General features: G+C 44.7%; 1 protein-coding gene across 1 annotated transcript in view; it reads left to right on the top strand.

Moving 5' to 3' along the window:
* Positions 1–1,024: 1,024 nt before the first annotated feature.
* Positions 1,025–13,120, top strand: part of LOC139583472 (D(3) dopamine receptor-like) — a 41,637-nt gene continuing 29,541 nt past the window's right edge. The window contains exons 1-2 of the mRNA XM_071414599.1: positions 1,025–1,551; positions 8,467–8,805. Coding sequence (XP_071270700.1) covers positions 8,509–8,805 — 297 coding nt within the window. The 5' untranslated portion in view covers positions 1,025–1,551; positions 8,467–8,508. The remainder of the gene's footprint in view (positions 1,552–8,466; positions 8,806–13,120) is intronic.

Below are 13,120 nucleotides of genomic sequence, written 5' to 3'. Positions count from 1 at the left end.
AAAAACACCTCCTCATTTCTAGTGAGGTGATAGGATAGTTAGCTGACATTTACTTTTTCTCATGTGGCCAAAACTCAACAAGCGCACGCCATTAAGAACGATATGTTTTGATTGGAACAAAATACAAAAGAGAAACTGATTGAGATCATATGATTGACATGCAGACGCAATTCGGACATCTCACCTGTAAAAAGTTAAGAATTATTCACGATTGACAGTGATGATAGTTTATTTTGAAATTAGGTATGCATAATTTGCTGTTTGAGGTTATTAAACATACACAATTTATTTGAGGCAATATGTGTGTGCATAGGCAGACGTTGCAATTGGAGGATGTATTTTATGCATATTCTATAATCTAATAATAGACTACATCTGTCGGTACAAACTTTGTTTGAGAAATGATGACTTCATGAACTTATTTTTTGCGACCTGGCACCTAAAAACATGGCACTACACGAAGTATTCACTCCATCCCTGTATGTAAGACAGGTATGGATGCACCTTAACAGAGACGCACAGGCGCAAATTTTTTCCTCTGATCCCTCAAGAACACATGGACAATTATACTACTGTAAATGAACTCACCGACTTGTAATTTGTCGTAAGGAATGACGAGTTGAAGTTATTACTTAGTCAGCTTCATCCTAATATGAAACGGATTCCCACTCCGCCCCGTTACTGCTCACAGCCTGTGAAGATTTATTTGGCTGTTTTAAATGAATCTGCACCCTGGAGGGTGATTTTTTAAATTTATATAAAAAGACCATAACAGCTTATAGCTCACGCACAACCAACTTCTCACCTTGTCGACTACACGTTGTTATTGACGGAGTCTGTCTCAGAAGGATGTATTTTAAGACCTGCTCGTTAATGCGCAGCACCACCGGCGTCGCGCGGTGCAATAAATATCTTCCGAGCTCGTCACTATATTTTACCGTCCTCAATGGCTCTTCCCCTAAAAAATAACTGGGTCTCGGTAATTGGAAATTCGGACCTGCATCCTGATGTAGGCTAGGCTATGTCATAATTTTTTCCATCTAATTCTACACGGGCATTTGACCGATAATTATGAATGTAGGCCACTTTGGTTTATGCCCATAGGCCTTTGTAAATGTATAATTTTTTATCTTCACTCCCACTAGCCAAACAAAACGTATATCAATTGTAAATCTGCTTGAACATATAGGCCTTGTATGACAAGGTAGATGAACCACCACCACGCATAGTTGAATCGTTACACTTGAAGCTCATTTTCATCGAGGCTAGATGGCTCTATCACGTTCCGAGATGCTTCAGCGCAACTCTAGTCAAGTGAACCAGTGGCTTTGCTAGAATAACTCAAGGAAGGGAAAAAACGGAGTATGTGAGTATCTCTAGTCTTGTGCATTAATGAGTTTCGCGGCTCTGACTCAGAGCGTGTGGACAATGGGCGCCCCACAGCTCGGGGTGCAGTTGGAGTGGATAAAAACATTCCGGACAACTTTTACCTTCCAACGGACGGATTCCACGATGGCACCTCATGCATCCTGCGCTGAAACAGCCTAACAGGTAGGACTGTCTGTTTGTGGCGCACACATAATACACATGACAGGTTTAAATATAAATTGGAACTGTTACTGTCGCCTGCCGAGTCTTATTCTGATGCATTTAACCGTTTTACATCCAGCATTTATTTAGGTGTTTATTTATTCTAGCCCAGCCTGCTTGATGTATGACTTTCAGTGATTCTTTTCACTTTATGCCGACTATTACCCATGTTTTATTAAGTATGGTCCATTTGGCCATATCCTTTGGCCATGCATGTTGGCTTGTCACATGTAATTGTGGTTTAGGTGTCAGGGACTGACCCCAATCTCAAGAGAGACATATCGAAGGTGTAGGTAGGCAACCTTTCGCGCCGAATTTTATGGGTTCGACTTTAATTTCTCCTATGAGGAGTGCATAAGAGGCTTCCGCATGCAAATGAGGATGTCCTGACAGCAGGGAGGATTTACCAGAACCGCATGTGTAAGATAGCGTCTCCAAATTGATTTGGACAGCCAAAGTGATTAGAAAGGATAACTGCACATTTCAGTGATAATTGTGATAGGCTATCTGGATAAATAGTAGCACCGTTATTTGTAATTACCAGTTTACATATAGAATGCCTAATAGCAATGCAATCATGGATGAATACATTTGATGTCAGTCCAGTTATTTTTCTCATGTGACAACATGTATGTAAATGTATGTTTTGGTAGTTTGTTTTGGCAGTGTGTGGGGGTTGTCTGAGGGAGGTGTTTTTTTTTGTTTCATGTTCAAGTACATTGGCACCTTCAGCACAACCTGAGCCATCAACAGGACAAACATGCACTGCCTGTTCCAAAGCACGTACATGTGTGTGTGTGTGTGTGTGTGTGTGTGTGTGTGTGTGTGTGTGTGTGTGTGTGTGTGTGTGTGTGTGTGTGTGTGTGTGTGTGTGTGTGTGTGTGTGTGTGTGTGTGTGTGAGAAAGAGACACAGTCACACTCTGCCAAAACATTTGTGTCTTTTTTCCCTGTCTTCAACGCATGCAGATCCACGCTGCATTGTTGTTCCCGGGTCCAGTGATAGATGTGTTTATTATCCGAGGGCAGCAAGTGTGCAGCACCAGTCACCATGATCACTCTTAATTCATCATGTCTCCATGCAGATGGAAGATATATCTCCCTGTAGACTCTGTTTGGGTCTGTTCTATCCCTGTATAGGCTCAATGACTAGACAGGATCAAGGACTAGACCGAGTCAAGGACTAGATTGGGTCAAGGACTAGACAGGGTCAAGGACTAGACAGGGAGACTAGACAGGATCCACGACTAGACAGGATCAACGACTAGACAGGACCAATGACTAGACAGGATCAATGACTAGACAGGATCCAGTAATAGACAGGGTCAAGGACTTGACAGGATCCAGGACTAGACAGGGCCAAGGATTAGACTGGGTCAAGGACTAGACAGGATCAAGGACTAGACAGGATCAGGGACTAGACACGGTCAAGGACTAGACAGGGTCAAGGACTAGACAGGATCCAGTAATAAACAGGGTCAAGGACTTGACAGGATCCAGGACTAGACAGGAGGACTTGACAGGATCAAGGACTAGACAGGGTCAAGGACTAGACAGGATCAAGGACTAAACAGGGATAGAGAGAAGATAGAGCATGAGAGAATCAAGAATATACAGTGCCTTCGGAAAGTATTCACACGCCTTTACTTTTCCACATTTTGTTGTGTTATTAAAATTGATTCAATGAGATTGTTTCTCACTGATCTACACACAATACCCCATAATGTCAAAGTGGAATTTTGTTTGTAGAATCTTTTTGAAATTAATAGAAAAATAAAAACAGAAAGTTCTTGAGTCAATAAGTATTCAGCCTCTTTGTTATGGCAAGCCTAAATAAGTTCAGGAGTAAAAATTTGCTGAACAAATCACAATGAATTGCATGGACTCATTCCGTGTTCAATAACAGTGGTTAACATTATTTTTTAATAACTACCCCATCTCTGTACCCCACACATACAGTTATCTGTAAGGTCCCTCAATTGAGTACTGAATTTCAAACACAGATTCAACCACAAACACCAGGGAGGTTTTTCAATGTCTTGCAAAGAACGGCACCGATTGGTAGATGTGTAAAAAAACAAGCAACAGACGCTGAGTATCTCTTGGAGCATGGTGAAGTTATTAATTAGGCTTTGGGTGGTGTATCAATGCACCCAGTTACTACAATGTTACAGGCGTCCTTCCTAACTAGTAGCCGGAGAGGAAGGAAACCCCTCAAGGATTTCATCATGAGGCTAATGGGGATTTTAAAACAGTTACAGAGTTTAATGGTTGTTATATGACAAAAATGAGGATAGATCAACAGCATTGTAGTTACTCCACAATACTAACCTAAATTACATATTGAAAAGAAGGAAGCCTGTATAGAATAAAAATATTCCAAAACATGCATCCTGTTTGCAACAAGGGACTTAAGAAATACTGCAAAAAATGTGGTAAAGAAATGCACTTTTGGTCCTGAATACATAGCTTTATGTTTGAGGCAAATCCAACACAACACATCACTTCGTACCTCTGTTCATATTTTCAAGCATGGTGGTGGCTGCATCATGTTATGGATATGCTTGTCATCGGCAAGGACTAGGGAGTTTTTCAGGATTAAAAGAAACGGAACACAGCTATAAGCACAGGCAAAATGCTAGAGGAAAACCTGGTTCATTTTCTTTCCAACAGACACTTGGAGACAAATTCACCTTTCAGCAGGACAATAAACTAAAACACAAGGCCAAATGTACACTGGAGTTGCTTTCCAAGATGACATGGAATGTTCCTGAGTGGCCTAGTTACAGTTTTGACTTAAATCAGCTTGAAAATCTATGGCAAGACTTGAAAATGATTGTCTAGCAATGATCAACAATCAACTTGATGGAACTTGAAGAAAGAAAAAATATATAATTAGCAAATATTGTACAATCAAGGTGTGCAAAGCTCTTAGAGACTTACCCAAAAAGGCTCACAGTTGTAATCGCCACCAAAGGTGCTTCTACGAAATATTGTCTCAGGGGTGTGAATACTTACAGTACCAGTCACAAGTTTGGACAGATCTACTCATTCAAGGGTTTTTCTTTATTTTTACTATTTTCTACATTGTAGAATAATAGTGAAGACATCAAAACTATGAAATAACACAAATGGAATCATCTAGCAACTAAAAACATGTTCAATAAATCAAAGTACATTTTATATTTTAAATTCTTCAAAGTAGCCACCCTTTGCCTTTGGAGTGAATACTCAGGGAGAAAAAGGTGTAGATTACAGCTGTAGAGAGGAGGAGACACAGGAGGGAGTCTGGGACAACCAGGTTAGTATTGTGGGGAGTAGTGGGAGCTCTGTGGGACAATGAAGCAGGAGGAGAAGAGGGAATGTGAAAGGAGGGGAGGAAAGGAGGGGAGACAAGAGAAGGTGAGAGGAGTGGCCCTTGTACACTCCTCCTGCTGATCTGAAAGGTCTGGATAGGTTAAATTAATGTAGCTGGAAGGTATTTGTAGGTTAGCATAATCTACCTACCACAGGGCCAGGTACAAGTGTCAACCATGGCATAACAAAGGTACGTTATGCATGGAGCGGGGATTTGGACTGCACAGGTGTAGGCATTACCATGTTGCTGATACCTGGAGTCCAGCCATGAATAGGAGAAGGGTAGGGGGAATTGATGGAGAGAAGTGGGTGAAGGGATGGAGATAGGGAGGGATGATGACAGGGACCATAGCCAGAGAGAGAAAGAGAGAGTGAGAGAGAGAGCTAGAGAGAGTGAGAAATAGAGAGAGATAGGACCCAGACCACTCAAAACAGCAGCTAGGGAGTTATTAGCGCTCTCTGATGGAGAGGGTTTACCGTAACAGGCCAAAGGCAATAATCAATGACATGACTGCATTAGATTAACATGTTTCAATTTAGCGTTGTAGCCATTTAATACAAGCAATAATCCACAGCTATTTACTGTGAGGGAATGACTAGGAAATCCTCAGCAAAATTCTCATATTAAAGAGTGAATACTGTTGCAGTAAGATTAAATTGATAATTGTGCCAACAGTTTGGGTCTGCTTGTCACGTTCTGACCCTAGTTCTTTTGTTATTTCTTTGTTTTAGTGTGGTCAGGGCGTGAGTTGGGTGGGTAATCTATGTTCGTTTGTCTATGTTGGTTTTTTCGTTTGGCCTGGTATGATTCTCAATCAGAGGCAGGTGTCGTTAGTTGTCTCTGATTGAGAATCATACTTAGGGAGCCTTTTTCCACCTGGGTTTCGTGGGTGGTTATTTCCTGTTTAGTGTTTGTGTGTTTCACGTTACGGGACTGTTTCGGTTTTCATTTTGTTTCACTTTGTTAGTTTGTATTTTGTCGTATTCATTCTCATTAAAAGTCATTATGGATACGTACCACGCTGCATTTTGGTCTTCCGATCCTTCCTACTACTCCTCATCAGAGGAGGAAGGAGAAAGCCGTTACACTGCTGTAGTTCTCTCTGTTACGGTGCTCTCTGTTACAGTGCTCTCTGTTACAGTGCTCTCTGTTTCAGTGCTCTCTGTTACAGTGCTCTCTGTTACAGTGCTCTCTGTTACAGTGCTCTCTGTTACAGTGCTCTCTGTTACAGTGCTCTCTGTTACAGTGCCCTCTGTTACAGTGCCCTCTGTTACAGTGCTCTCTGTTTCAGTGCTCTCTGTTACAGTGCTCTCTGTTACAGTGCTCTCTGTTACAGTGCTCTCTGTTACAGTGCTCTCTGTTTCAGTGCTCTCTGTTACAGTGCTCTCTGTTTCAGTGCTCTCTGTTACAGTGCTCTCTGTTTCAGTGCTCTCTGTTTCAGTGCTCTTTGCAGCAGTGTTCTCTGTTGCAGTGTGCCCCATGGGCTCCCAAGTGGTGCAGCGGTCTGAGGCACTGCATCTCAGTGCAAGAGGCATCACTGCAGTCCCTGGTTTGAATCCAGGCTGCATCACATCCGGCTGTGATTGGGAGTCCCATAGGGCGGCACACAATTGGCCCAGCGTCGTCCGGGTTAGGCCAGGGTAGTCCGTCATTGTAAATAAGAATTAGTTCTTAACTGACTTGCCTAGTTAAATAAAATGTTTTATTAAATTCAGTGCTCTCTGTTGCAGTGCTCTCTGTTGCAGTGCTCTCTGTTGCAGTGCTCTCTGCTGCAGTGCTCTCTGCTGCAGTGCTCTCTGCTGCAGTGCTCTCTGCTGCAGTGCTCTCTGTTGAAGTGCTCTCTATTGCAGTGCTCTTTTCTGTAGTGCTCTCTGTTGCAGTTCTCTCTGTTGCAGTGCTCTTTGCTGTAGTGCTCTCTGTTGCAGTGCTCTCTGTTGCAGTGTTCTTTGCTGTAGTGCTCTCTGTTGCAGTGCTCTCTGTTGCAGTGCTCTTTGCTGTAGTGCTCTCTGTTACAGTGCTCTCTGTTGCAGTGCTCTTTGCTGTAGTGCTCTCTGTTTCAGTGCCCTCTGTTGCAGTGCCCTCTGTTGCAGTGCTCTCTTTTGCAGTGCTCTCTGTTACAGTGCTCTCTGTTGCAGTGCTCTTTGCTGTAGTGCTCTCTGTTTCAGTGCCCTCTGTTGCAGTGCCCTCTGTTGCAGTGCCCTCTGTTGCAGTGCTCTCTGTTACAGTGCTCTCTGTTACAGTGCTCTCTGTTGCAGTGCTCTCTGTTGCAGTGCTCTCTGTTACAGTGCTCTCTGTTACAGTGCTCTCTGTTACAGTGCTCTCTGTTACAGTGCTCTCTGTTGCAGTGCTCTCTGTTACAGTGCTCTCTGTTACAGTGCTCTCTGTTGCTGTGCTCTATGTTACAGTGCTCTCTGTTACAGTGCTCTCTGTTACAGTGCTCTCTGTTGCAGTGCTCTCTGTTGCAGTGCTCTCTGTTGCAGTGCTCTCTGTTGCAGTGCTCTCTGTTGCAGTGCTCTCTGTTACAGTGCTCTCTGTTACAGTGCTCTCTGTTGCAGTGCTCTCTGTTGCAGTGCTCTCTGTTGCAGTGCTCTCTGTTGCAGTGCTCTCTGTTACAGTGCTCTCTGTTACTGTGCTCCGGCAGAAAACATTAACCTCTAGCAGCCTTCCTCAGATTCACATCTATGACATTAAGCTGTAAAACCTCTGATGTTGATGTGATTATTTTGAATTGGTCAAGAGGGAGGATGTGAGGGATGATCGTTGGTCATGATTCCATTCAGGGTCGGGCGAGAGGCACAGGGTGCTATTGCAAACTCAACTCACAATGTCGCACCTAAGGCCTGAACCAGGGTCAGATTTCTCTATAACCTCAACCATGTGGAGTTGAGAAAATTACATTATTTAAGAGAGTTAAGTGAAAATAGGGCACAGTGACAGCTGTTTGGGTTCCATGACAATCAACAGTGTCATAGTGAGAAGCAGACACAAGCCTGGTCTATAGAGAGTCTTGAATCATAATTACCTCAGTAGCTAACTTACTGCTTTGGCCAAGTGCCAATTAGTCAATGCAAAGTAGATCATCAGATTCTAATAACATGTCCTCAACTTTATTTGTCCACTTATTAGTATTAAGGCTAAAACATGCCATCATTAGATACATCCCACATACATCCAGTACGTCATACTGCAGACACAGATGCTGGTCCTGTCTGTCTTGTACATAAAGGTCACTTTAGTGATGATATGCAGAGAGCAGACAGCTCTGAACCATACAGTATGGTCATGTCTGGAAGAGGGAGCTTGATGTAGAGTGTCTCACTGGAACCCAGAGGATAGGAAGGGTGCAATATTGTATATTGATCTTGGTCATGGGGATGTATCAGATTAGATGTCCATTTGACCCAGGGTTTCCCTATGAGGATTACATCTAATATCACATGTACAGTATGGAAGGTTCTTTGTCTTAGTAGATGTCATGTGATAGATATCAGCTCAAGCTATGTCTCTCTCTCCCATGCAGGTCTCTCACCCAGCCCTTCTCTCATGTCACCGGGACGTTTCCATGGCGATGTTTAGCGGCTCTGAACGCTTCTTCTGGAATGACTCGGAACAGGTTCCGGAAGACCTCCGCCTCCATGGGAATTCCTCTGGTGGTTGGGAGGAGGATACGGAGCGTAACTACTATGCCATGCTGTACTCCCTGCTCATCCTGGCCATCGTGTTTGGCAACGTGCTGGTGTGTCTGGCTGTGGTGCGGGAGAGGTCCCTACAGACCACCACCAACTACCTAGTGGTGAGCCTGGCTGTAGCTGACCTGCTGGTGGCCTCGCTTGTCATGCCCTGGGCCGTATACCTGGAGGTGAGGGTCCACTGGGTGGGGGGACCAGGGATAAGTTGGGGAGGGAGGGTATTAGGACTTGAGGGTCGACCTGTGTGGGGGGACCAGGGATAAGTTGGGGAGGGAGGGTATTAGGACTTGAGGGTCGACCTGTGTGGGGGGACCAGGGATAAGTTGGGGAGGGAGGGTATTTGGAGGTGAGGGTCGACCTGTGTGGGGGGACCAGGGATAAGTTGGGGAGGGAGGGTATTTGGAGGTGAGGGTCGACCTGTGTGGGGGGACCAGGGATAATTTGGGGAGGGAGGGTATTTGGAGGTGAGGGTCGACCTGTGTGGGGGGACCAGGGATAGGTTGGGGAGGGAGGGTATTTGGAGGTAAAGCCGGTTCGGACCAGGGATGGTGGTGGTCTTGCCAACTCCTATTGTAATTGGCGTGACAATGGCCATAGGACCATAGGAGTTGGCCAGCATAACAATATCTGTCTGTTGGGAATGTCTAGGGCTGGGATGTTTTTCTTGGTCAGGTCCCAGGGTTAGAAACACTCCTCAGACCTACTCATGTTATATAAACTACTGAAAGAGAGACAGTTTGTGACACTGGATGGCTTTGGGATTGAGAGGAGGGGGAGGGGATGTGTTCACTTTGAGTTTTCATTCTGTTCAATGAAAATACAGTGCATTCTGAAAGTATTCAGACTCCTTGACTTTTTCCACATTTTGTTACGTTACAGCCTTATTCTAAAATGGATTAAATCGTTTTTCCCCCTCATCAATCTTTACACAATACCCCATAATGACAAAGCAAAAACAGTTTTTTTTCGAAATGTTTGCAAATTTGTAATTTTTTTTGTTTGTTTGAAATATCACATTTCATAAGTATTCAGACCCTTTACTCAGTACTTTGTTGAAGCACCTTTGGTAGCGATTACAGCCTCAAGTCTTCTTGAGTATGACGCTACACGCTTGGCACACCTGTATTTGGGGAGTTTCTCACATTCTTCTCTGCAGATCCTCTCGGTCAGGTTGGATGGGGAGCGTCGCTGCACAGCTATTCTCAGGTCTCTGTGTGCTGTATGCTTAGGGTCGTTGTCCTGTTGGAAGGTGAAACTTCGCCCCAGTCTGAGGTCCTGAGTGCTCTGTAGCAGGTTTTCATTAAGGATCTCTCTGTACTTTGCTACGTTCATGTTTCCCTCGATCCTGACTAGTCTCTTAGTCCCTGCCTCTGAAAAGCATCCCCACAGCATGATGCTGCCACCACCATGCTTCACCGTAGAGATGGTGTCAGGTTTCCTCCAGATGTGACACTTAGGATTCAGGCCAAAGAGTTCAATATTGATTTCATCAGACCAGAAAATCTTGTTTCTCATGGTCTGAGTCCTTAAGGTGCCCTTTGGCAAACTCCAAGCGACTGTCATGTGCCTTTTACTGAGGAGTGGCTTCTGTCTGCCCACTCTACCATAAAGGCCTTATTGGTAGAGTGCTGCAGAGATGGTTGTCCTTCTGGAAGTTTCTCCCATCTCCACATTGGAACTCTGGAGCTCTGTCAGAGTGACCATCAGGTTCTTAGTTACCTCCCTGACCAAGGCCCTTCTCCCCCGATTGCTCAGTTTGGCCGGGTGGCCAGCTCCAGGAAGAGTCTTGGTGGTTCCAAACTTCTTCCCATTAAGAATGATAGAGGTCACTGTGTTCTTGAGGACCTTCAATGCAGCAGACTTTCTTGGTACTCTTTCTTGACCCAATCCTGTCTCGGAGCTCTACAGACAATTATTTTGACCTCGCGGCTTGGTATTTGCTCTGACATATACTGTCAACCTTACATAGACGTATATTTATCTTTCCAAATCATGTCCAATCAATTGATCTTACCACAGGTGGACTCCAATCAAGTTGTAGAAACATATCAAGGATGATTAATGGAAACAGGATATACCTGAGCTCAATTTAAATGTAAATTAGGTATTTCTTTAATTTTTTTTAAACCTATTTTCGCTTTGTCATTATGTGGTATTGTGTGTAGATTGATGAGGGGAAAACATAATTTAGTCCATTTTAGAATAAAGCTGTAACGTAACAAAATGTGGAATAAGGGAAGGGGTCTGAATACTTTCCGAATGCTCTGTACATGTGAGAGATGGAGTAAGGATAGGACAGGGAGATGGAGTAAGGATAGGGCAGGGAGATGGAGGAAGGATAGGGCAGGGAGACGGAGGAAGGATAGGGCAGGGAGATGGAGTAAGGATAGGGCAGGGAGATGGAGGAAGGATAGGACAGGGAGATGGAGTAAGGATAGGGCAGGGAGATGGAGGAAGGATAGGGCAGGGAGACGGAGGAAGGATAGGGCAGGGACATGGAGGAAGGATAGGGCAGGGAGATGGAGGAAGGATAGGGCAGGGACATGGAGGAAGGATAGGGCAGGGACATGGAGGAAGGATAGGGCAGGGACATGGAGGAAGGATAGGACAGGGAGATGGAGGAAGGATAGGGCAGGGACATGGAGGAAGGATAGGGCAGGGACATGGAGGAAGGATAGGACAGGGAGATGGAGTAAGGATAGGACAGGGAGATGGAGGAAGGATAGGACAGGGAGATGGAGGAAGGATAGGACAGGGAGATGGAGGAAGGATAGGACAGGGAGATGGAGGAAGGATAGGGCAGGGAGATGGAGGAAGGATAGGGCAGGGAGATGGAGGAAGGATAGGGCAGGGAGATGGAGGAAGGATAGGGCAGGGACATGGAGGAAGGATAGGGCAGGGAGATGGAGGAAGGATAGGGCAGGGAGATGGAGGAAGGATAGGGCAGGGAGATGGAGGAAGGATAGGACAGGGAGATGGAGGAAGGATAGGGCAGGGAGATGGAGGAAGGATAGGACAGGGAGATGGAGGAAGGATAGGGCAGGGAGATGGAGTAAGGATAGTGAAGGGAGATGGTCATGTTATTACTTAGATTTTCTCCCTTATAGGGTGTGAGGGGTGTGGTGATACATTCAGTGACTGTGAGTGGCTGGAAGATATTGATGCCTATTGCTTCTAAGAATTTTTTATCTTCTATATGCTCCACATAATTGTCCCCTGTGAGGAGTGTTACTGAAATGAATTTAGAGAGGTATAGTCAGTGGGGGTTGTTTCGTCCATTAGATATAATTCTTGGCTTGGGGGACTGGAGGAAGTTAAAGTGTTGATGTGATTATTTTGAATTGGTCAAGAGGGAGGATGTGAGGGATGATCGTTGGTCATGATTCCATTCAGGGTCGGGCGAGAGGCACAGGGTGCTATTGCAAACTCAACTCACAATGTCGCACCTAAGGCCTGAACCAGGGTCAGATTTCTCTATAACCTCAACCATGTGGAGTTGAGAAAATTACATTATTTAAGAGAGTTAAGTGAAAATAGGGCACAGTGACAGCTGTTTGGGTTCCATGACAATCAACAGTGTCATAGTGAGAAGCAGACACAAGCCTGGTCTATAGAGAGTCCTGAATCATAATTACCTCAGTAGCTAACTTACTGCTTGATGACGAGTTTCTCACACGACTGGCCTATCTGGGTGATGTTTTTTCTCTCGCCTGAATGACCTGAATCTAGGATTACAGGGACTCTCCGCAACTATATTCAATGTGCGGGACAAAATTGAGGCTATGATTAAGAAGTTGGAGCTCTTCTCTGTCTGCATCAACAAGGACAACACACAGGTCTTTCCATCAAGCTAACGGACAATGTCCAGAAGTGAGTTGGGTGAGTTGGGTGTGCAATTACGCAGGTACTTTCCCGAAACGGATGACACAAACAACTGGATTCGTTATCCCTTTCATGCCCTGCCTCCATTCCACTTACCGATAACTGACCAAGAGAGCCTCATTGAGATTGCAATAAGCGGTTCTGTGAAAATGTAATTTAATCAGAAGCCACTGCCAGATTTCTGGATTGGGCTGTGCTCAGAGTATCCTGCCTTGGAAAATCGCACTGTTAAGACACTGATGCCCTTTGCAACCACGTACGTATGTGAGAGTGGATTCTCGGGCCCTCACTAGCATGAAAACTAAATACAGGCACAGACTGTGTATGGAAAATGATTTAAGACTGAGACTCTCTCCAATACAACCCAACATTGCAGAGTTATGTGCATCCTTTCAAGCACACCCTTCTCATTAACCTGTGGTGAGTTATTCACAATTTTCGACAGCAGGAAGAATTAAGTCCACCACAATAGTGTGGGGCTTGCCTGTCCTAGCCACTCGGTAGCTCACCATATAAGACGCTTCTAGCCCCTTCTTATTAATGGTATCTGTTGCTTTTATACATGTCTTACTACTCGTAATTCGTCTTAATTCTCGCTCAAAA

The sequence above is a fragment of the Salvelinus alpinus genome, chromosome 8, assembly GCF_045679555.1.
Source record: "Salvelinus alpinus chromosome 8, SLU_Salpinus.1, whole genome shotgun sequence".
Classification (NCBI taxonomy): domain Eukaryota; kingdom Metazoa; phylum Chordata; class Actinopteri; order Salmoniformes; family Salmonidae; genus Salvelinus; species Salvelinus alpinus.
The sequence above is the reverse complement of the archived record's forward strand: the minus strand, read 5'-3'. Positions and strand labels throughout refer to the sequence as shown.